The sequence below is a fragment of the Dasypus novemcinctus genome, chromosome 21 (genome assembly GCF_030445035.2).
Source record: "Dasypus novemcinctus isolate mDasNov1 chromosome 21, mDasNov1.1.hap2, whole genome shotgun sequence".
Lineage (NCBI taxonomy): Eukaryota > Metazoa > Chordata > Mammalia > Cingulata > Dasypodidae > Dasypus > Dasypus novemcinctus.
In genome coordinates this window covers 70,266,970-70,292,728 of record NC_080693.1, presented here as the reverse complement: position 1 = coordinate 70,292,728, position 25,759 = coordinate 70,266,970, and the positions used below count along the sequence as shown (strand labels likewise).

Sequence of the window (25,759 nt, the reverse complement as noted above, 5' to 3'; positions counted from 1 at the left end):
TAAACTGAGCCCAGGAAGAAGCAGGGGGATGCTAGAAGCAATACATAAACCAAGAAACTGGCAAACATCTGGGCAAATCTGAGTGAGCACAGAATATTTTAAGAAACAGTAGTAGTGATTATTTAGGGTTTTATTTGTGGAATTAAAATAGACCACAGTAACATAACAACTGCACAAAACAATTATATAGAAGTAATTATACTAAAAGTATTCTAAGGTGCTATTTCTGATTCAGTTTCCTTAATGGTTGTAGTATAGGAAGAGGAGAAAGATGTTGATTAACTTCCAATTTTTTTTTTTTAAAGATTTATTTGTTCATTTCTCCCTACTTGCTCCATTGTCTGCTCCCTGTGTCCATTCGCTGTGTGTTCTTCTGTGTCTTAGGCAGCTCCGGGAACTGATTCTGGGAACTAACCAGAGTGGGAGAGAGGTGATCATTCTCTTGTGCCACCTCTCTTATTATCTCTCCTCTGTGTCTCTTTTTGTTGTGTCGTCTTGCTGCGCCAGCTCTCTGCGTGGGCCAGCACTCCTGTGTAGGGTAGCACTCCTGCACAGGGCAGCACTCTGCGTGGGCCAGCTTGCCACATGAGTCAGCTTGCCTTCACCAGGAGGTCCTGGGAATGAACTGTGGACCTCCTATATGGTAGACAAGAGCCCAATTGCTTGAGCCACATGTGCTTCCCAACTTTCAATTTTTTTAAGGCAAGTATGCGTATTTAAAATGTAAAGGTATCCTCTAAAAGAAAAGTAAAACAATATATAACTTATGAGAGAAAAGTTTATCAGTCCAAAAGAAGGCAGGGAAAGAGAAAAGAGAGACTTACAAGAAGCATGGTAAATAGAAAACATAAGTTTTGATGGTAAATAAATAAGTGATTATAGTAAAGGTATGTAAATCAATTAGTAACCTGAACCTCAACAAATATAAGGCAAAATTGACGTAATTAGAAGAAGTTCTAATTGGGAGATTTTAACATTCCTCTTTAATAAACTGATCAAGTAGGCAAACAGTTTAGCAAACATAGAGCACAATATAATTATAAGCTCAATCAAGTAGACACTGATAGATACTGGACCAATGTGCTTTTTAAATACACCTGAAAATGTACTAAAATGACTACAAACTAGGCTAGAAAGCAATTTCACTGAAACCAGTAAACCAATATCCTATAGTTCTTACTTGCTGATTACAAAGCTTTACAATAAGAAGTTAATAACAATAACAACAAATCAACCCCTTTATCATTTAGATGAAGAATAATAAACCTGAATAATTCATGAGTGAAGGAAGAAATTAAAACAGAAATCACGTAAGTATTTAGAATTACATAATATCAAACACACTATATATCAAAACTTGTGAAATTCAGCTGAAGCACTACTTAAAAGGAAAATTTATAGCTTTTAACTCATATTGGAAAAGAAGAAAGATCTCTGTCTGCAGTCAACTCAAGAAGTTTTTATTAGAATAACCATGTCAATGGGAAGAAAGAAGCAGCAAATAATAAAGATGAGCAAAAATTAATGAAATAGAAAACCAATAAACAACAAAAAGGCAAAATCAATCCAGAAGTTGGTTGTCTGAAAAGATGATTAAGACTCTCTCAAAACCAAGAAAAATGAAAGAAGGAATACTAATATTAGGAATAAAAAAAGGAACATAAATACTGATATAACAGATATTTAAAACATAAGAGGAGAGGGTGCTAGGAATATTTTTGTGCCAATTTGAAATTTTAAGTGAAATGGAATTTTTCTAGTAAATGTATGATTTATAACTTTACTATAAAAGTAGAAGTACCTACAATCACTAAGGAAATTGAATCAGAAATTGAAAATCAATCTTCTTCATCTCCTCACTTGTGTATAAACTTAGGCTCAGGTGGTTCTATAGGTGAGTTTTACCAAATTCTCAAGGAATAGAGAGTTACCATCATAGAGAGTTACCATCTTGTACTATTCCAGAGAATAGGAATAGTATAAGGATAAGGAAAATGCTCCCACCTAATTTTAATGTTAGTTAAATTAGTTGTTAATTAGTATGCTTTGGGCTGCAACATTAGGATACCAGCAGAGTGAGTAAAATAATATTGCTGCTATTATTATTATTTTTTATATCTCACAAAGCAAAAAGCTAGTGGAGCTCAATGATGTTAGTGTTGACCTAGGCCCTTCTATGTTTTCATTTTACCATCTTGAGCATGTTAATTTGCATCCTGAAACTTGTGTCCTGGTATTATAAATGTTACCATATCAGGTATCATATCTTAATATAATTTCAACAAAAAGACAGAATAGAAGGAATAGGAAAGAGAATCCCTTTGAGCATCTTTCTCTTTTTATCAGGGAGGAAAATCTGATGTCTTATTGACCCAAATCTAGATCACATAGCTATCTAGCAGCAAATGTGGCTGAGATAGTGAATATCTGGCATTTTCCACCTATGTCAAGAAAGGATGATCTTCCTATAAGAAAGTGGAAAAATGGGAGGTGATTGCTGAAAGAAAACTATGTCTACCATCATTAACCTTGATAACAAAACTAAACGATAACAGTACAAAAAAAAGGGAAGCTTGTAGACCAATCCCAGTTAAGAACATAGACATGAAAATCCTGAGTAAAATACTAGCAAATCAAATTTCAGCAAATAATGACAATAATAATATTAAAACATGACATAATTAGATTTATCCCAGAAATGTGTTAAATTAACATTTAATAAATCTTTTTGTATGGTTGACCACAGTTAAATTCGGGACAAGTAAGTATCCTTGTCTCTACTTCTTTTTAACATCATGTGAAGGTCCTAACCAATGCAGTAAAATGAGAAAGAAATAAAGTGGAATGAAAGGAATAAAATTATCATTTGCAGGTAATACATTGTCTAATAAAATTTCCAGACACTCCTGATACTAATACCAACATAAGAATTCAGCAAGGTTGTTAGATATAAAATCTATATACCAAAATCAATAGCAGCATGAACAATAAATGGGAAAATACAATTTTTTTGAAAATTCCAGTTGAACTAATAAAAGAAACTTAAAGGTACCCAGTAACAAATCTATAAAATGTGCAAAATCCCTTTTAGAAAAAAACCAAAACATTAGTGAAGCTCTGAACAAATGGAAAAATATACCATATTCATGGATGGGAAATGCTATATTATAAAGATGCCTTCAGTTTCAAATCAAGTTATAAATTTAATGCAAGTCTAAAATGCCAAAAGAATTACTTTTAATGGAACTTGAGAAGCTAATCCTAAAAATCCATATGACCAATTTTGGAAAATTGTTGAGTAAATAGGAGGGACTTGCCCTATTGGATATCAAGACTTTTTATAAAACTATAGTAACTAGAACAGTGATGTACTAGAGAAGAAAAAAAAAAGTGGAACAAATAGCCCCTCAAAAGACCCAAGCCATTATTGATATTTGGTGTTTAACAGAGCAGGCATCAGAAATTAGTGAGGGGAAAAAAAAAAAAGAAATTAGTGAGGGAAAGATGAGCAGTTTAATATATGTTGGGATGCTTGGGTTTCCAATTAGGAAAAAAAAAATTAGACTTCTACTTCACACCATATACAAAAATAAGTTCCAGGTTGATAAAACACAAATATGGGGAAAACTGTGAAATACTTAAGAAAATACAGTAAATATCTTTCTGACTTGAGGAGTAGGACAGGACTAATAAGACATAAAGAAATGAACTGATAAATATTACTACATTAAGATTAAGAACCTCCTTATGGGAAGCGGATGTGGCTCAAGCGATTGAAATCCTACCTACCACATGGGAGGTACCAGGTTTGGTTCCTGGTGCCTCCTGAAGAAGTCTTATAATAGCAGGGTTGACTAGTATGTGGAAAACAAGAACTCACTTCCAATGCTGGTGAGAAGTATAAACTCATACTGTATCTTTACACAGCAATTGGCAATAATTGGAAAACTCTACTTAGCAGTTCTATTTCTAGGTCAAAACTTAGAGAAATTCTTTCATTGTACATAAGGAGACATGTACCAGGAGATTAATTCTAATACTGTATGTAAAGGGTGGGAAATGGAAATGATCTAAATATTTGGAAACGGAAATGCATCATGGTATATTCACATATTGGAAAACTCCACAGCAGATAAACTTAATAAACTAACGTATTATGATAAATTTTTTAAAATGTAGATTTTACACAATAGGTAAGCTGAATGTGTGTGTGAATGTGTGAGCGTGTATAGAGAGAGTATGATGCCATTATGGAAAATTTAAAAATATACAGTTGGGGTAGTAGATGTGGCTCAAGTACTTGAGTACCCCCTTCCCACATGGGAGGTCCTGGATTCAGTTCTTATGCCTCCTGAAAAAACAATAAAACCAACTTAGGGGAAGCAGACTTGGCCCAATGGATAGGGCATCCGCCTGCCACATGGGAGGTCCACGGTTCAAACCCCGGGCCTCCTTGACCTGTGTGGAGCTGGCCCATGCACAGTGCTGATGCGCGCAAGGAGTGCCCTGCCATGCAGGGGTGACCCTGCGTAGGGGAGCCCCACGTGCAAGGAGTGCGCCCCGTACGGAGAACCACCCAGTGCGAAAGAAAGTGCAGCCTGCCCAGGAATGGCAACGTACACGCGGAGAGCTGGCATAGCAAGATGACGCAACAAAAGAAACACAGATTCCTGTGCTGCTGATAACAACAGAAGCGGACAAAGAACACACAGCAAATAGACACAGAGAACAGACAACTGGGGCGGGGGGTGGTAGGGGAGATAAATAAATAAAATAAATGTTTTAAAAAAAAAAAACCAACTCAGGGAAGCCAATGTGGCTCATGGTTGAGTGCCAGCTATGAGGTCCCAAGTTCAATCACTAATGTCCAGTACCTAAAACAAAACAAAACAGAAAAAAAACAGAACATTACTATATTTATATATATTGTTTACATACTAGCTACTAAACATATAAAAACATGGACAAGCTACCCTCAGTCTAGTGGTTACCTTTGGGGAGGGAGAACAATGAGTTGAAGTTGAAAGAAACCTTCAACTATACCTGTACCTAGAACATTTTGTTTCTAGTTTTTAAAAAAGTCAAAGATCAATCATAAATATAGAAAAATGTTAATTTGTTAAATCTACATGGAAATGTTCAAATACATGGTACTGTACACAAAAAGTCAATATATGATCATTCAAAAATAAAATAAAAAGCAATTTTTAAAGTGGTAGGTACGTATCAATTATGTCTTTTTCAAGTTTTTGTACATTTGAATTCTTCATAATTAAACAAAATATTTGTATTTAAATTAGGTGCCGGCAAAATTGGGTGTATTAGTGACCAACTGAATAACCTAAAAGGTACAAATAATGGTTAGAGTTGAACAAGAGAGAAAATTCTAGTGGTGTGATATTGGAGTTGTTGTGGTTTTCATTTGTTTGGTTTTTTGTGTTTTTTTTTTGCCAATGTCTGCCTAAATCTCTGGAAGGCATCCTTCTCAAACTTTTGAAAAACCTATAGCCAGGAAGTGTAGTGAGTATAAATGGCTGAATAGGCATTCAAAAGGACCTCAGTTATTTGTACTTGTGGACCATTTTCTAACAAAATGGAATTAAAATTATTGGTGAAGTGTACGTTTTTCATCTGGATTGAAAAATACCAATTGTACTAGTGTGGATTGAAGGATGTATAACATTGCAATGGCATGCTTGAAAGAAATTTAGTGATTTTGGTTGGCAATTCAGTATGAAGCAATTATATATACACACACGTATGGGAGTATATAATAGAAAAAAGCTGCAAACTAAATAGAAGTAAAATATCTAAAACAAGGACTTTATAATCCTGCTAAATTTTCCACTGGCCAAAACCTATCTCGAGTACTTTTGCCTGTTTCTGGATGGTGCACTGCAAAGAGTGGTCAAACTGCAGAGTGAGAGGAAACAGTCCTCACTTCAGTCCATCTGTCTACCAATTCAGAAGTTCGGATACTTTTATTTATTTATTATGAGAAGTAACTATTATAGGCATTGGAAATACTGTGTAATTAGGGCCTACTCCAGTTTATGTGGGAATTGGAAAATTGCTCAAAGAGGCGTTAAATTCAACAATCAATATGTCACCAACCAAAGATAGCCCAAAATATCCATCTCTCAATGAGCAGTCTACTTTGGCTGGTGTATAAGGTATCTATGGAGAATGATTGGGAGACAATCTAATGAAACACCTTGGGGCTATGTCAGTCAAGGTTTGTAGTTGCCAGCAAGGGAAATTGAGTCTGTCTTAAGCAGAAAGGACATTTAATACAAGGATATTAGGGGACCACAAAATTATCTAGAGCCTTGAGAATGGGCAGGAATCAGGTCAGCTTCAGACAGTCAAGAGCAGCAGCGATGACAACCATTGTTCAAGCAGAACCAGCTGCTTCATTCCATTTACACTGCCCCATACCATGGCTGTCTCCAGCCATCGCCACTGTGGTTGCCATGGATGGATCCCAATTGTCCCTTTTTTCTTTCCTCCATGTGTACCAAACATAAGCATCCAATTAAGTTCTCAGTCCAAGCCCTGACTACCAGTTTGACTTCAGTTGTGAGAGCCAACATCCCACCAGTACTCTAGAGGATTTCCCTGAAATAGGAAAGGGATTTGGATGCAGGCAAAAACTCCACACCTGCCCACTCCAGTCTAGAAGACCATTGTGAGGAGTTTGTCCTTAAACCAGTAGATAATGGGGAGCCATCAAAGGTTTTTGAGTGAAGAAGTAATGTGATTAGAAGTAGGCTTTTAGAAGATGACTCTGGCAATATTGTATAGATGATACTGGAATAAAAGGAAAATAGACAAGAACCACTAGTGAAGAAGTTATTGAAGTAATAATCCAGGTGAGAAGTAATAAGCATCTAAAATTAGGGTAAGTCAGAGAACAGAAATAATGGGATAAACTAAAGAACCATCTCCAGGCAAAATCCTTTTGGGGGCTCACTTGAAGGATACCAATTTCTAACTTATGGCATACAATTTTTTTAACTGAGATATAATTCACATACCATACAAATTGTCCTTAAAGTGTACAATTCAGTGATTTTTAGTACATTTACAAAATGGTGCAATAATCACTACTTTCTAATTTGAGAATATTTTTATCACCCCAAGGAAACCATGCACCTATTAGTAATCACTCCCATTCCCTGTTCCTGTCAGCTCATGGTAACCACTAATTTTCTTTGTTTCTATGGATTTGCCTATTCTGGACTTTTATTTATTCTCTCCCGCCCCCCCCCCCCCCCCCCGTGTCTGCTTTCTGTGTCCATTTGCTGCATGTTCTTCTGTGACTGCTTCTATCCTTATCAGCAGCACTGGTAATCTGTGGTTTTTTTTGTTGCGTCATCTTGTTGTGTCAGCTCTCCGTGTGTGTGGCGCCTTTCATGGGCAGGCTGCACTCTCTTTTGCACTGGGTGGCTCTCCTTACGGGGTGCATTCCTTGCGCATCGGGCTCCCCTACGTGGGGGACACCCCTGCGTGGTGCGACATTCCTCGCACGCGTCAGCACTGCACGTGGGCCAGCTCCACACAGATCAAGGAGGCCCGGGGTTTGAACCACGGACTTCCCATGTGGTAGGCAGACGCCCTATCCATTGGGTCAAGTCCGCTTCCCTATTCTGGGCATTTTATTGAGAGCTGCTTTGTAACCCCACATATGGTCTATCCTGGAGAAAGATCCATGAACATTTGAGAAAAATGTCTATCCTGCCATTTTGGGGTGCAATGCTCTGTATATGTTATTAGGTTTAGTTCAATTTTCCTATTATCCAAGCTCCCTGTATCTATTTATTTTTTTAGCAGGTATTGGAAATTGAACCCAGGACCTTGTATATGGGAAGCAGGCATTCAGTCACTGAGCTACACCTGCTCCCCTCTGTTTCTTTATTGATCCTCTGCCAAGATGATCTATCCAATGATGAGAGTATTGAAGTCTCCGACTATTATTTTACAGACATCTCTTTCTCCCTTCAGTTTTGCCAGTGTTTGCCTCATATAATTTAGGGCATCCTGGTTAGGTGCATATACATTTATAATTGTTATTTCCTCCTGGTGAATTGCCCCTTTTATTAGTATAAAATGACTGTCTTTTTCTCTACTAATAGCTTTGCTCTTTTTTTTCAATTTAACTTTTATTTTTATTTTTTTAGGAGGTACTGGTGATTGAACCTAGGACCTCATACATGGGAGGCAGAAGCTGAACCACTGAGCTATATCCACTCTGACTTTGCTTTTAAAGTCTATATTTTCTGATATAAGTAGAGCTACTCAAGCTTTTTTTTTTTTTTTTTTTTGTTACTGCATGTATGGAATATCCTTTTGAGCCTTTCACTTTCAATCTATTTGTATCCTTGGATTTTAGATGAGCCTTTTGTAGACAACATGTAGATGGCTTACATTTTCTTTTCCATTCTGCCAGTCTGTGTGTTTTGACTGGGGAGTTTAATCTGTTAACATGCAAAGTAGGAAGTGGACTTGGCCCAGTGGTTAGGGCATCTGTCTACCACATGGGAGGTCTGTATTTCAAACCCTGGGCCTCCTTGACCCATGTGGAGCTGGCCCATGCGCAGTGCTGATGCGCGCAAGGAGTGCCGTGCCACACAGGAGTGTCCCCACATAGGGGAACCCCATGCGCAAAGAGTGCACCCTGTAAGGAGAGCCACCCAGCGTGAAGGAAAGTGCAGCCTGCCCAAGAATGGTGCCACACACACAGGGAGCTGACAACAAGATGACGTAACAAAAAGAAACACAGATTCCCATGCCACTGACAACAAGCGAACAAAGAAGACGACGCAGCAAATAGACACAGAGAACAGAGAACAGACAGCTGGGGTGGGGAGGGGGAAGGGGAGAGAAATCATGCAAAGTTATTACTGTAAAGGCAGTTCTTACTTCACCCATTTTAATCTTTGGTTTTATCTGTCCTATCTTGTTTTCACCCCTCCTCTACTTACTTTTACTGATATAATCTTTATTTCTAGACTTTCTTCCAAGCTGCTCTCTCCTGTCTTTTCTTTTCACTCTGGAACTCTCCCTTTTGTATTTCCTGCAAAGCTGGTATCTTGGTTACAAACTCTCTCAGTTTCTGTTTATCTGCAAATATTCTAAACTCACCCTCATTTTTCTCTCTTCCTCCCTCCCTCCCTTCCTTTCTTCCTTCCTTTTTTCCCTCATTTTTGAAAGACAGTCTTACCAGATATAAGATTCTTGACTGGCAGTTTTTCTCTTGCAATATCTTAAATATGGCGTATCACTGCCTACTTGCCTCCATGGTTTCTGATGTGAAATCAGCACTTAATCTTATTGGATATCTCTTATATATGATGAACTGCTTTACTCTTGCGCTCTCAGGATTCTCTTTTTATCTTTGGCATTTGACATTCTGATGAGTATGTGTCTTGAAGTAGGTCTATTCAGATGTATTCAGATGGGAGTATGCTATACTTCTTAGACACAGATATATAAGTCCTTAAATAGGGTTGGGAAATTTTCTACCATTATTTCCTCAAATATTTCTTCTGCCCTTTTCCCTTCTCTTTTCTTTCTGGGACATCCATGACATGTATTTTGCATGTCTCTTGCTGCCAAGTAGTTCCCTGAGACTCTCTTCAATTTTTTCCATTCTTTTCTTTATCTGTTCTTTTGATTTTTTGTTTTTCTGTTTTTGTTTTTTTAAAGATTTATTTATTTCTCTCCCCTTCCCCCTCCCCCCACCCCGGTTGTCTGTTCTGTGTCTATTTGCTGCGTCTTCTTTGTCTGCTTCTGTTGTTGTCAGCGGCACGGGAATCTGTGTTTCTTTTGGTTGGATCATCTTGTTGTGTCAACTCTCTGTGTAGGCAGTGCCATTTTGAGGCAGGCTGCACTTTTTTTCACGCTGGGTGGCTCCTTTTATGGGGCTCAATCCTTGCACGTGGGGCTCCCTTACCCAGGGGACATCCCTGCGTGGCACGGCACTCCTTGCATGCATCAGCACTGCGCATGGGCCAGCTCCACACAGGTCAAGGAGGCCCGGGGTTTGAACGGCGGACCTCCCATGTGGTAGATGGACGCCCTAACCACAGGGCCAAGTCCGCCGCCTATCTGTTCTTTCGTATGTTTGCTTTCAGATGCCCTTTCTTCAAGCTCATCAATCCTTTCTTCTGCCTCTTCAAATCTGCTGTCATGTGCCTCCAGTATATTTTTTATTTAATTTATTGTGTCTTTCATTCCAATAAGATCTGCTATATTTCTGTGTATGCCTTCAAATTCTTTTTTGTGCTCACCCAGTGTCTTCTTTTTGTTTTTTTAATTTTTCCTCCCACCATTGTCTGCTCCCTGTGTCCATTCATTGTGTGTTCTTCTGTGTTCACTTGTATTCTTGTCAGTGGCACTGGGAATCTGTGTCTCTTTTTGTTGCATTATCTTGCTGCATCAGCTCTCTGTGTATGTGGTGCCACTCCTACGCAGGCTGCACTTTTTTTGCACAGGGCAGCTCTCCCTACGGGGCACACTCCCTGCACATGGGGTTCCCCTACATGGGGGACACCACTGTGTGGAATGGCATTCCTTGTGCACATCAGCACTACACATGGGCCAGGTTCACCATGCGGGTCAGGAGGCCCTGGGCTTGAATCCTGGACCTTCCCTGTGGTAGGTGGACATTCTATCAGTTGAGCCAAATCTGCTTCCCTCTCAGTGTCTTCTTTCTTCTTGATGTCCTTAATCTCTTTAACTATTTCATTGAATTTATTAAGGAGATTTATTTGAAAACCTATGATTAATTGTCTCAACTCCTTTATGTCATCTAGAGGCTTCGTTTGTTCCTTTGACTGGGCCATATCTTCCTGTTTCTTGGTATGGATTATCATTTTTTGTTGGTGTCTCAGCATCTGATTTACTAGATGTATTCATTCTTGGCCCCTTTTCTTTCTTTAGTGTAGGGCTTTCTATTTGGTTTTATGCTACAGCTCCTCTTTGATACTTGGTTCAACTTCATTTGGAACTTTATATTGGCTCATAATTAGCCAATCCAAATTTTTTCAGCTCTTTTTCATCTGTTTCTTGTCCTTTCTCCCTTGCTGATTGTGGGATAGAAGCCAAGGATGCAGTTGGTACTGTAAACCATGGAGGCTGAAGGTTCCTCTGGGAACCAATAAAGCTTCTCACATCTTTCTCCCCTGCCATGGGTAGGGGCAGAGCCAGAGCCATGTAATCCGAGCCATGTAAGCCTGTTTCTAGTTGCCTGGAGAGACTGATGAGGTTCCATACCCCTATCTCCCTTGCCTGGGGTGGGGATGGAGCCACCATTATGGGCAGCAAACTAAGCCATGCAAGTCAAAACTGACTGCAGTTGCCAAGGTAGACTGATGAAGCACCAGCCTCCTTCCTCCCCTGTCATGGGCGGGAATAGAGCTTCTGGTGAGCCCAGCAATCTAGACTGTGTGGTCCAAAAGCAATTACAGTTGCCTGGAGAGGGTGAGGGAGCACTGTCCCTCTTCCTGCTCTGTCAGGGGTGGGGTTGGAGCCACAGATATGTCCAATAATTTAGTTCATGTAGGCTGAAAGCAGCTGCAGTTGCCCAGAGAGGCAGAGGGAGCACTGTTCCTTCCGTCCTCTCAGGGGTAGGAATGGGTCCACAGAAGTGCCCAATACTCTAGTCCTCGTGAGCCAAAAGCACCTTGCAGTTGCCCAGAAAGGTTGAGGAAACACCACTCCCCTCCTACCCTATTGGGGACAGAGATGTATCCACAGGTTTGTCCACCAGTCTAGTCTGTGCAGGCCGAAAGTTCCTGCAGTTGCCTGGAGAGGCTGCTGCAGGTATCCCCCAGCTTCCTCTCTGCTAGAGGTGGAGCTGGAGCCTACACTAGGGCTGCAATCCAACCTGAGCAAAAAGAAGCCAGTCCCTACCATCACTGTGATTTTCAATCAACTCCACTTCCCCTCATGCCGGGCATGGAATTAAAATGGGGGCTACTGGCTTCTTTCCAAATTGGACAGGTTCAAACTTTAGCTGTTCTTAGAATTGGACTTAGGCAGCCAAATGTACTAATCAGTAGCTGAAATTGGTGCCTGCCTGTGTCTTCCTCTCCCATTTTTTGGGAAATGAACCTTCCAACTCCAACCAGGGAATAGCTCCTGAGGCGACTTGTGTCACTAGCTGAGAATGGGCACTGGCCTCCACAACGTGGAGTACTCTACTCGCAAATCTTCACGGCAGATGGGCAGTCTCCTCCTCCCGTTCTTCCAAGGATGGTGCAGGATGCTCTTCTGTCCTACTGTGCCCCCCAAACAGTTGATTTAGCATAGTTCTGTCTGATTACTAACTGCCCTGTAAGACAAGCTGACTCTTGGAGCTCCTTGCTTTGCTAACATCTTGCCCCCGAATCACTATCTCTTTATTTTTATGAAAACCATCCTAGCGGGTATGAAGTAGTATCTCATTGTGGTTTTGATTTGCATTTCCTTAATGGCTGATAGTGTTGAGCTTCTTTTCATATGCTTCTTGGCCATTTGCTTATCTTCTTTGGAGAAATGTCTATTGAAATCCTTTTCCCATTTTTTAAAGAGTATAATGTCTTTATTTTTTTAACTTTTTATTTAGAAATATTTTCAAACTTACAGAACAGTTACAAAAATAATACAAACTCCATACAGAGATCTCCAACATTCTTCTACCCACCCCCAACCCCTGATACCTTGATCTGCCAATTTTAACCTTCTCTTGCATTTACCATATCACTCTTTCTTTTTATCCATCTGTCAGTCTGTCTGCCTGCCTGTCTGTCTGTCTACTGATTTATCAAACTGTTTCTGAGTTTTTGAGTGTATAATGTATACATCATGCTCCTTGGACACTTAATGCTGCCATGTACATTTCCTATGAACAAGGATATTAACTTAGGTAACCACCTTAAGTGCAGTTATTGGATTTAAGAAATTTAACATTGATACAATCTATATTCTAATTTTTTCATATGACCTAATAATGTTCCTCTGAGCCTTTTTTCCTTCCTTGCTAGATCCCATCCAGGATCATGTATTATATTTAATTATCATTGTCTTTTTAGTTGTTCTTTTTTTTTTTTTAACATATATACAAAAAAACTTTCCCATCTCAGCACTCATATTATTGCAGTACCCTCACCACCTTCCACTACTAAAACTTTCCCATTTCCCCAAATAAAACCCCTACACCCATTATGCACTAACTTCCCATCATTCCCTCTGTCCCCTACTACTGGCAACCTGTACTCTAATTTCTGTCTCTATGAGTTTGCATATTCTCTGAAAGTTTCTTTGTAGTTACCATGAGGCTTAACTTTAACATTCTAAATCTGTATCAGTCTCATTTGCTTTGATACCAACTTAATGTCAAGAGTATACATAATTTGTGTTTTATACCCATCTGTCTTCTCACCTTTATGGACTTTGTCACAAAATACTTATTTATACAGTACAAGTCCCAAATCACTGATTTATCATTACATTTAATTGACTTGCCTTTTCGATCCTGTAGGAAATTAAAAATAGAGTTAGAAACCAAAAATACGATAGTACCAGCATTTATATTTACCCATATCATTAACCTCATTGGAGATGTTTATATCTTCATGCAGCTTCAGTCCTCTAGTGTACTTTCCTTTCAACCTGAAGAACACTCTTTAGCATCTCTTTTAGGGCTGGTCTTGTGGTGGCGAACTCCCTCAGCTTTCATTTATCTGGAAATATCTTAATCTCCTCCTCATTTTTGAAAGACAGTTTTGGCGAATATAGAATTCTTGGTTGCAATTTTTGCTCTCAGTACTTTAAATATGTGATCCCACTGCCTTTTTCTTCCATAATTTCAAATGAGAAATTGGCATTTAATCTTACTGAGGCCCCCTTGTACCTGATACATTGATTTTCTCTTGAGGCATTCAGAATCCTTGCTTTATTTTTGGGTTTTGACAGTTTGGTTATACTATGCCCCAGTTTGGGTCTATTTGGGTTTATTCTGTTTGGAGTTTGGTCAATGTCTTCAATGTGTATATTCATGTCTTTTGTTAAATATGGCAGGTTTTTAGCTATAATTTATTTGAATATTCTCTCTGTCCCTTTCTTTCTTCTCCTTCTGGGACTCCCAAAGAGCATGTACTGGAACACTCAGTGGTGTCTCACAGATTCCTCATGCTCTATTCACTTTTCTTCATTTTTTCCCTTCTTTCTGCTTCTTAGAATAAATGATTTCCATTTTCTTATCTTACATTTCTCTGATTCTTTCTTCTAAAAGTTCCAGTCTTCTGTTGAATCCCTCCAGGGAATTTTTAATTTCTTTTAGTCTGATCTTTAGCTGTGGTTAGTTCCTTAACATAATTTCCATCCCTCTATTGATATCTCTTTGTGTTTATCTATCATTTTCCTGATTTCCTTTAGTTCTTGTCCATATGTTCCTTTAGCTTTGAGCATATTTAGGGCCATTTTTTTAAAGTCTTTGTCTGTGCTCCTCATTCATGGTTTCTAATGCTTTGATCTTCTCTTTTTCCTGGACCATCAACTCTTCTTTCTTTGTATGTTTTGTAATCTTTTGTTGAAAGTTGGACATTTTATTTTAAGGTATTATCACTAAAATTTAGTCTCTGAGGCATCGATGTTCCTCAACGTTGCTTCCAGCTAGGGTTATGGTTGAGTTTTCCTTGAATGTCAGGAGCTAACCAACAAAAAAAAAAGAAGGGAAAAAATAAAACACCTTTCCCTGTCTTTGCAGATTGACCTGTGCTAATTCACTCCTTCAGGGCTTATCCACACAGTGAGTTTGGAGGATAACTCCAGGCCCAAGTATAAGGGCTCCCTGTCCTTTCTGTGCATGTGGCTTGTCTCAGGTAATATGTGTGGCCCTAGGTATTCCCCTGTTTACATTGTTCTGAAAGTCCCCTCTTCTCTAAGAAAGTTTCCTCATGGTCCTGGGCACTGCACTGTATGTCCTACAGCCAGCGATACTTTGTCCCAGGCAGCACGACTTGACTGCTTTCCCACAGTATTCTGTATGGGACCTCTGAGTGCCTTTTACATGCAGGGCAAGTTCTGGATGGCCAGTGTCTCATGCCAGCACCATACAGATTGGGCCAGACTTATATGCCCCCATTATGTGCACCAGAGTTACTCTGCTCCCTCCAGAACCACTACCAAGGATCTGCATTGGAAGTGTATCAGCTCTGCACTGAGCTAGTGAGGGATGGGGTGAGGGGTAGGGACAGGGGATAGCCAGGACTCCACCAGGTCCTAATGCTTTTAAGTAGCCTTTTTCTCTATTCAAATCTTGCCCTGTTTCTGCAGTTCTTTAACTGTTTGCTGCCAGTTCTTCCTGGTTGTTTGCATCTTACTCTGCCATCTTGATGGGAGTGTGTATTAGCCGGCCAAAGGGGTACTGATGCAAAATACCAGAAATTAGTTGGTTTTTATAAAGGGCATTTATTTGAGGTAGCTGCTTACAGATACCAGGCCATAAAGCATAAATTACTTCCCTCACCAAAGTCTATTTTCACGTATTGGAGCAAGATGGCTTCCAACGTCTGCAAGGGTTCAAACTTCCTGGGTTCCTCTGGGCTCAGCTCCTCTCATTTCTCCACAAGGTCAGCTGTAGACTATAAGGCTCTCCAGGCTTTGCCTCTCTCCACAAGGTCAGCTATAGATATGAGGAGAACAGCTCTGTCTCTCTCCCTGGGGCTCTAGCTTAAGACTTCAGCATCAAACTCCAACATCAAAAGCCCCTCTGACTCTGTTCTTTGCCATGCCTTTTATCTGTGCCCTAATGTCGTGGCCCAGTCAAAGCCCTAATCATAACTTAATCATGCGCAGATACAGATCAGATTACAAACATAATCCAATATCTATTTTTGGAATTCATAACCATATCAAACTGCTACAGAGTGGGAGCCTATAATGTCTTTTTTTTTAACACACCCCCCCCTTGTGGCTTTTTGCATGCTGTCTGCTTTGTGTCCATTTGCTGTGCATTCTTCTGTTTCTGTATTTATTTATTTTATTTCCCCTTCCCCCTTGTAGCTTGCTTGCTGTCTGTTCTCTATGTCCATTCCTGTGTACTCTTCTGTGTTTTTGCTTGTCTCCCTTTTTTATTGCATCACCTTGCTGAGTCGGCTCTCCGCAGCGCTTGCGGGCCAGGCAGCTCTCCCCTGCATGCGGGCAAGCCTGCCTTCACAAGGAGGCCCTGGTACATGAACCCAGCGCCTCCCATGTGGTAAACAGGAGCCCAAATGATTGAGCCACAGCCGCTTCCCCTATAATGTCTTTTTTAAAATGACATTCGTACCTTTAGAGTTTGCCTCACTTCCTATATTGTCTGATACCTGTTGAATGCACAGTGTATTTTTTGTGATTGGCTGATTGTCCTTGAGCCTTTGGTCCTAAACCAAATGAGTGGTATTTCTTGGCCTGACTTCAAAATTCTTCATGTGAACTTGTATCCAAGGAAAGGAGGCAAGATACTAATCGAATTCTGCAAAAGTGACTCTAAATAAAACCTGTCATCAAGAATGATATGAGGATGGGGATTTTCTTTTGCCATCTTTTTTCACTTCATCTGTAGCATCTTCTCAGTCCCTTCCGACTGAAGCCCAAGAGGGGAGGGAAAGGGGGAGAGTAATGAAGATTTGTGTGGGGAGTAAGGGGTGCTTATTGCAGAAAGGATGGAGTCTATTTTTAGGCTTGTTTTTCAGTCATGAAGTGTAATGTTCCTCACCAACACAGCTACTGGATTAATTAGGCTGTGCTGGCAGCTGCCAGTCAGGGAAGTTTGCCAGCTTCTAACGGTGATTCCACCTAATGCCTGAATCGATTTGCACAGAGAGAACAACATCTCTCCCGCCACAGGGTTCTTGCCTTCGACAGCAACCTCTCATGGCCTCTGGTGACCCTGAGTAGGAGAAGGTAAAGATTCCGTAGGCCCTGAACTCTCTTTAACTGAGCAAACAAAGCCACCAGCTGGTAGCTTTACCTAACGGCTCATTGCGGGAATCTTGTTGCCATGGTTTGGGCCTCTCTTACCCATTTCCTCTTTCTCTTCTCCCAGCTGTTTGAGTTGCCACGGAAATCAGTCCCATTCTCTAGATTTTCCCCAAAGTAGTTTTAGTCCCCAGAACTTGTGTGGCTTTGAGATAGCTCGCTGCTTGGGCAACAAGTGATAAAGTGTCAGAGCCATATAGTCAGACCTTATTTTCATGCTGTTTCAAAGAATCTTCATGTTCATCATTTATTTCTGAATGTACAGGGATAAACTTCATTCACTCAAAAATATTTATTGAGTACTTGCTATATGCTGGGAATACAATAGTGACCAGAACAAAGATCCCCACCGTGGTGAGACTTGAATTCTAGCCAGGAGTGATAGTGCACAATCACCGTAATAAATGAGAACATTATATAGTACTTTAGAAGGTGATAAGTGTTATAAGCAAGAAAAAAAAGAGCAGGTACAGGACTTCTTCCCTACAAACGTTTTGGTTGTTGCTGTTTTATTCCCTCCCCTTCTACATATTTAAGAACATAACCAGGGGCTTTCATGTCGCCAGGCCTCCCTACCATCTACCCACTTAACTAATTCCATGAAAAATCAACAGAACAGAATGTTTAGAGCTGTTTGGGATCTGAGAGGGTTTTCCACCTTCATTCTGCCACACTCCAGATGGACAGAGTTGACACATGTGGCCCATCCCTGTGTGCTTCCCAGCACTACCCTGATGCTGTCCAAGCAGGCCTTTTGAGATCCTACCTGAAACAGACCCCTTCTCCCAGAGCCCCAGCATAAATGGTCTTTGTAAGGAGGGAGAGTAATGGTGTCCATTGTGCACAAGTTCAAGGAACCTGGTTTCTGGACACTCCCTGGGGTGAAGCCCTGGCAGCACTGCCTCCTACAGGTGATAACTCTGTTCTGGGAACTCAGCTCATTTGTGCTATATAAAGGATTAGATGACAAGCATGATTTTTCTGGATACTTACAACTTCTTTAATTAAAAGGGGAAAAAAAAGGCAGAACAAAAAGACAAGCCTTAACAACCAGTTAGAAGAGTAAGTGAAGAGATTTAAAGACCCAGAAATCACTGAATATAGAATTTGATAGGACCAGTTTGTTATTATCAAATAATTGTAAAATGTCAAGTTTCAGCACAAAGAGGAAATAAAAAAGGTCAGAATATTCCTTCTAGAGTAGTGGAAAATGAGGATATAAAGGTAGCAGAGTCTTTTTTTTTTTTTTTAAGTTATTATAAATGAGCTGTTTAGGAGAAAATCCCTAGTGAAGCTCTGCTTGTGTGAACTTGGAAGGACTGTCTTTCTGTTGGAAATATTTAAGTCCCACATTTTCAGGGAGGACCATCATAATTCTGATCCCTGTTGAGAAAATGAAATTAGACTCCATTTAGACCATATTTAGCCTAATGATGTTTACTTGATCAAAGAGTATTCCCAAATGAGACTCTACAACTCTCTAACCTGTAATCCTACAACTTCTCATAAAATTAAAAAAAATATGTCCTCAAATGAACATAAATGGCAATCTAAGGTTAGATTAGATTAGTGAGTCCTTTGTAATAATATGGATCATACAGTGCCAGAAGCTTCTAATGGAGGGACAGTCTAGATTTCATTTCCACTAGCTCTATGCAATAGAGGAACACTCTTTTTTTTTCTCCCCCTCCCCCATGCGCCAGTTGTCTGTTTTCTGTGTCCATTTGCTGCGTGTTCTTCTTTGTCCACTTCTGTTGTTGTCAGTGGCAAGGGAATCTATGTCTCTTTTTGTTGCGTCATCTTGCTGCATCAACTCTTTGTGTGTGCAGCACCATTCTTGGGCAGGCTGAACTTTCTTTCGTGCTGGGCTGCTCTCCTTATGGGGTGCACTCCTTGTGCACGGGGCTCCCCTACGCAGGGACACCCCTGTGTGGCACGGCACTCCTTGTGTGCATCAGCACTGCACATGGGCCAGCTCCACACAGGTCAAAGAGGCCCAGGGTTTGAACCACAGACCTCCCATGTAGTAGACAGACAGACGCCCTATCCACTGGACCAAGTCTGCTTCCCGAGGAACATTGTTAATCTCAGACCAGTTCAATTTATGCTTGCCCATGGAGCCCTCTCACATCAGGTGGACTGTGACTTAGGGCACCTCTGGGAATTAGTTGAGATGAGGGATATCAGAGAAGGTCACAGTGACAATACCCTCTAGATGTCTAGGGCTACCTTGGCACTGTTGGTGTTTTGGGTCGGGTAACTCTTTGTTGTGGGGGACTATCCTGCACATTGGAGGGTGTTGAGCAGCATCCCTGGCCTCTACCCACTAAATGCCAATGGCACCCTTTCCCTCGGTTGTGACAACCGAAATGTGGCTAGACATTGCCCAGTGTTTCCTGGGGGGCAAAATCTCCCCCTTTTGAGAACCACTGGTCTAGGGTGACCAGCACTAAAGTCAGGAAAGTTCTGGGTAAACTGGGATGAGTTGGTCACATTATTATGTCATTGATAAATTCTATGATATTATAATCATGTTTAAAAGTAAGGAATGGAACACTGAAAAATCTATATTTGAGAGGCACTGAAAAAGGTATTTCAGGCAAAATAATATCATGTGGGATCATTCCATCAAAGCATGTTCTCCAATTGCATAAAGGCTTTAGAGTTTGCCCCTCTTTGTCCTCAGTGTCAAAACCTGAGTGTTGGTTACATGGGGAGGTTTGAGCCTGTCCAGTGAACCAAGAGGACTTGATTTAAACATCTTTTAGAAGAGAAGCTGTTGTTTGACACCTGGTAGTGAATTTGAGTGACATACTTTTTCTTAGAATTATAGATTGTGTGACTGTCTACATCATGGAAGTGACAGCAAAAGTAGGGATTAATTTAATTCTGTTTTCTTTCGCAGCCCCTGATAAATCATTGCTGCAGGGGGAAATTTTTCTCAACTTTCTCAAACAAAAATGATTCAAATAATGATGTGCTCTGGGGAAGTTTGGGGCCAAGGGGAAGTTTGTTAGTGGGCTTAAAAATATTTAGACAGCTTATCATGGAACTTGCTGCAAATACCGCCTGTTGTCTGACCTGGTAAATATCATATACCAAAAAGACCTCCTTATCAGACTAATTAGAAGAGCCACATAAAATCATATCAGCCATGTTTAAATTATTGTATTTTTTTAGGCCATCCCATTGGAAAAGGTAATTGACTGTAGAGCTGTATACCCTGCATATGTTGGTAGGTTAAACAGTCAAAATAAAGATTCTAGAATCTGGACGCTTAACCACTTACAAATAGGAAGAATGTCAATATGAATGGAAAATACCTATGTTTTTCATCTTTCTTCCAGAAAATGGTTGTTGTTTAGGAATATGGTTCTGCTGGGAGGCTTTTTAAATGATATAAGGAATAAATTATGGGGAAGAAGAGTGTGGTTGGGCCCCTGGAATACTACAGATAAGAAGCCTATTGAATTCGGAGAGGTGGGCACTGTGGATGGAACCCTTCCCCTAAGAGAACAGTGAAGAATGAGCCCCCTAAGGTTGGAAGGAGACTTTTTCACTTGGGACATTTTTCCAAAGAATCGAAACTGTAATGCCTTACGTTTTAGTTTCCTAATTGCTAAAACAAAGATCATACAATGGGTTGGCTTAAACAGTGGGAATTTTTTGGCTCGATTTGAACATCATAAATATACCCATTGGCATATTTCCCAGGGGTATAGGGGCAAACAGGCAGAAACCCAGGTGCTGTTTTGGTTGTGATCATTTTCCACAAGCAAGCCCAGTGGATTTTCCCACTTTTGACGTCAACCCCAATTGCATTCAAACTTCAGAGACTGATAGAATTAAACCATCATCAAAGCTATAAAAACCCCTGTTAGTGAGCAGCCCTGTCCACATGAGCAGAGTGAATGTAAGGTAAATGAGCAGTTACTGCAGAAAAGGTTTTATAGGAGAAATTCGCCATTAAAGCAGCAAGAATAATTGTTATATGAATTATAAAACTGCTTCCACTTGCTTCTCATGGCCCACCTGAGAGCAACTGCCTTCGCCTGCTGCTCACCCAGCTTTGGCGGAGCTTTGATTTCCCCATTTGTTTTAAACCTGATGAATACCCCAGAGTTTTGGGTTAGATCCAGCCAGCCATTGAAAAATACATATTTGTCTGTTAAAAAGTAGGGCCTGGATACCGTCAGAAATGAGGGAAACAATTTGAGAAGACATTCAAGGTACATAGTATTTCACGGGCTCTGCTTGCCAGTTAAATTCCACATACCAAAGGAGTTTGGAATTTGGGGTTCTATTAACTTGCTGTCACCCATTTCTTGATTTTATCAGCTTGGAATTCAAAACTGCTTCTTCATGGCCCTTGTCACCAACATGCAGCCCTTAGGAGCTGAGCCTGCATCATCTCTCTATGTGGGATGTCTACAGACATCAGCTTCCTAGACAGTTAGCTGTAGGCACCAGAATGGGAAAAAACAAAATGGTAACATCTGGAAAGACATAAGACCCCAGGGTATAGCCCTGGCAGGGGGTGGGGGTGGGGCAGGCTGCCAATCACACAGATGTATTTTAAAGAATATATGATATCAAATATCTAAACATAATGTTTAAGGACTTCTCTAGACCAAGACTGTGCTGTATGATTTGCCTCTGAAGGAAAAACAAAACTTGATGAGTATTTAGTTTACAAAAGATTTGGGCACCTATGCCCTTGGCTTGCCCTGTTTTCAGAATGTATTTTCTGCAAATGGCTGCCCATGCTCCCAGGGGAATGATGGTGGCATCAGGGACTATATTTTGTTCCTGCGAGCTGAGGGAAGACATACCTGGAAAGAAGACAAACCTCAGAATTCATCTCTTTTCTGTAGCAGTGAGTTTATCCAGAAAAAAATGCAGTAGCATGCCAAGGCTCTGAACAGACTCTAATTGTGTTTTTCTCTCTCCCTTTTTCTTTCCCCTTAGCAAATTGCCTAGTTGGGCTAGAGCTGTGGTCCCCAAAATATTTTATGTTACAGAGAAGGCTTGGAACTATTATCCCTACACAATTACAGGTAAGTCCTTAATACAACCAGCATGTCACATGTCGGGGGTGCAAGGATAGAGCAGAAGTCTAATTTCACTGGTTTCAGGTTGATTATCCAAGCAGTGACTTGTGAGAGCCCCGTAATATTGCCTTCTTCCCTAGTCCTGGTACTTTTAGGTTATCAGTCCTTATCCTAACACTGAGATGGAGTGATGGTAGTGAGTGGGGGATTAAGCTCAGCCATTCCATCTTCCTTTTTGGAGTGACCATAGTAAATGACTATTATAGAGATGGAAGATGAGGCTCCTTTTAGTGGGATTTCTTGAAATGTTATTATCCTTATTTCTTCCTGTCTCCACAATAATCTCCAAGTAATTTGGGGTATGGTTTGTTATTTATTTTTACTTATTTGCTTTAAATACCCTCCCCCATAGGAAAAAAAATCTGTAATTTGTGTAAAAACTTCTGTTGGCTATTTCAGTCCTCAAATACTTCCTCTGCTCTTGGCAAGAATGAAGATCTTTAAGATCACTTTCCCTCCCACTTGGAGTAGCAGCTCTCTACTCTCTATACTGCACTATGCCCCAAATATTTAGGTCTAGTTTTTGCCCTCAGATACACTAAAATTAAGATCCCACTTCAGGGAAGCGGATGTGGCTCAAGTTATAGAGCCTCTGTCTACCATATGGGAGGACCTGGGTTTGATCCCTGGGGCCTCCTGGTGAAAAAGAAGAAAAGCATGCCTGTGTGGCCAGCCAGTAGCTGCATGGCAAGCTGAGTGCCTACATGGTACCTATGCAGGTGCCCACATGGCGAGCCTAGTGCCCATGTGGCAAGCCAGTGCCTGCCTGCATGGCGAACCTAGTGCCTATGTGACAAAGCGAGTACCCACGCGATGAGCCGGTACCCGTGCAAATGAGTCTGCAGCAAGATGATAACGCAACAAAAGAGAGACGAAGGGGAGAATCAAGGTGAAGTGCACCAGAGACCAGGAACTGAGGTGGCAGAGCTGGCAGGGAACCTCTGTCCGCATCAGAGGTCCCTAGGATCGAATCCCAGTGAATCTGAGAGGAAAAAGATGAGAAGACAAAAAGAGAAATAGATACAGAAGATCACACAGCGAATGGACACAGTAAAAACAGAGGGATGGGAGAGGGGAAGGCAGAAGGGAAGGAAAAAAAGATCCCACTTCAACATAGCAAACTCTTCTTCTTGATTTAAAAGCTGTTTTTCCAGTTAAATATTTCCTTTGTGGAAAATTAAATGTTCTACTGGAATTATTAGACTTAATCCTGATTTTTTGTTTGTTTGTTTGTTTTTAGGAGGTACAGAGGATTGAACTGGGACCTTGTACATGGGAAGCAAGTGCTCAATGACTTGAGCTACATCCGCTCCCTTTTTTGGTTTTTAATTAGCCACAAATCCATAGACTAATTGATTCTTGTCCTCCTGTCCTTATCTGCCCAATCACAGAAGTAACATGTGAAAGGGTTTCAAGAGCATTCAGTTATTACGAAAGTTAAATTTTTGGAAAGTTTCTTTACCACATTTTTAGTAATTGTAATTTACCAGTATTTGTTAGTTCTGTGATTTTATATTGTATATAGCATATAAGCATGGTCTATATCATCATTTATCTCTTTTTTTTTTCCCCTCCAAATGAACATCTGGGATCAGAATATACAGTAAGTTTCATTTATTTATTTTTTAAATTTATAGCCTAAGGTCAGTGGTGTAATTGGAACTTCCCTTGTACTGTTCTTTTTATCAATGTAATGAAAAATAGAACAATAATTTAGAATCAGATATTTAAATGAGGCTATTACATAGTTATATATAATGCAAGAATTGAATGTTCTCATTTGTTCAAGAATGTAAATGTTAATTTAAAGTGCCTTGATAGTCACTTTACATAATTAACTTTTGCTCATAATTTTTAAGTAGCTTGACTGTTTTGTGATAGTTCATGGTAATACAAGAGCAGTTTCTAGAAACATGATATTAAAGAGATGATAAAAGCTATTGATAGGAGGTGAGGCTTTCACTTTAGGCTGTGTCCCAATCCCTTTTGAACAACCTGGTAACTGGGAAGATGTGTGTGTAAAATATTTCACTCAGAGCTCTGGATTGAACAGCTTCTGGGACTTCATAAAAACCATTTGATTTCTTCCTGTGCTAAGAGCTTCTAGACTTAACAATTACACTAAAAAGGCAGGGAGGGTACTTTATAATATAATTGTTTTGTGGTATTTTCTTTCTTATGGGTCATTTCTCCCAGTGTCCGTAGATCAAACTATAATAGCAAGAAAACAGTTAACTGAGTTGTGATGGAGCTGAGCTTTTAGTCTTAATCAAAAGGGCCAAAGGAAAGGGAGAGATGGCAAGAGAGAAATGGAGGACAAGGATTCATCATATTTCTGGCATGACCATGGTACCTACACACAGTAGGTGTTCAGTAAATAGTTATTGAATTCAGAATGAATGCATAATTAATAGACAGATAAACAGGCAGACATCTAAGCCAACAGATACAGTGAAAGTGTCATGGCCCTGGAATCACATCAACCTGGGTATCTTCTGGCTCTGCCACTTACTGATTGAAATTCCCAACTGAGTGGCTCCTAATTGCCAGGAGACATTCTCACCTGTCCTTGGCAAAATTTTAAAAATGTAAAAATTTTAAAAATAGGAATAATGTTGAAATTTTTCTTCATAAAATTAAATTTATTCCATTTAAAGGACTGTTTGTGATTACCTCCCTCACACTTGGATATTAAATACCTTTTCTTTTATGAAATGATAAAAGTATATATAGTATTTTTTTCCAATGTTCCTAACTTGGGGATGGGGGGGCAATTCTATGGCAAAACACAAATGGTAGATTTTACATGTTGGAGAACCTACCGATCCTAGAAAAACAGCTTGCTGTCTATAAATTTTAGTTCCTCCATCTCTAAAGTTGGGGAAATCCCCCTTTCACAGAGCTATTAGAAGGTTTCAGTGATCTAATGCAAGGGATGGCAAACTTTTCCTATAAAGGGTCATGTAGTCAGTATTTTCTGCTCTGTGGTCCATACAGTTGTGTCTTCAAAGGAGCCATAGACAATATGAAAACAAATTGACATGGTCATATTTGCCCAGGCAACAGGCGAAATTTGGCCCCCTGGCTATAGTTTGCCAACCCTAATGTAATATACAGAAAGCTGTTAGCAATCACTTGTACTTAGCAGGCAATTAAATGGTTCCCTGCCAACATTACCTCCTTCATTCCATTGCTTTTAGCAATTGCACAGTGGTCAAGAAGGAGGCTTGGGACAAAGAGACTTGAGATCCATTGAATTTTGCCTCCAGTACCCATTAGTGGTGACATGGTAACTTCACTTTAAGCCTCCACTTCCTTATCTGTAAGTGGGGAGAATGATCTCAAAAGGATGATGGGAAAATTATATTAAATAATCCATGTGCACTCTTAGCCTAGTACTTAGTGCATATTAAATAATAAATGTTCATTGTCAGTATATATTGTGCAATGTTGGACGCTACCACCATTAAAATGAAAGTTCTATAAGCAAATAAGTGGAAATATATCTTAGTGCTCTTTAATGCAGGCTTGGACCCAGTTATTAGACTGGCAAGTACTAATTATCGAGGATATTATTTGATTTTATTGTTATTTAATCCTACCCCACTTCTCCCGTCTCTGAAAGTCTGTGCTTGGACTTT

At 40.0% G+C, this 25,759-nt stretch overlaps 1 protein-coding gene across 1 annotated transcript in view; it reads left to right on the top strand.

Moving 5' to 3' along the window:
• PITPNC1 (phosphatidylinositol transfer protein cytoplasmic 1) overlaps positions 1 to 25,759 on the top strand; it is a 291,166-nt gene that overhangs the window by 135,162 nt on the left and 130,245 nt on the right. Inside the window, exons 3-4 of the mRNA XM_004450043.5 lie at positions 21,976 to 22,064; positions 23,714 to 23,721. Coding sequence (XP_004450100.1) covers positions 21,976 to 22,064; positions 23,714 to 23,721 — 97 coding nt within the window. The remainder of the gene's footprint in view (positions 1 to 21,975; positions 22,065 to 23,713; positions 23,722 to 25,759) is intronic.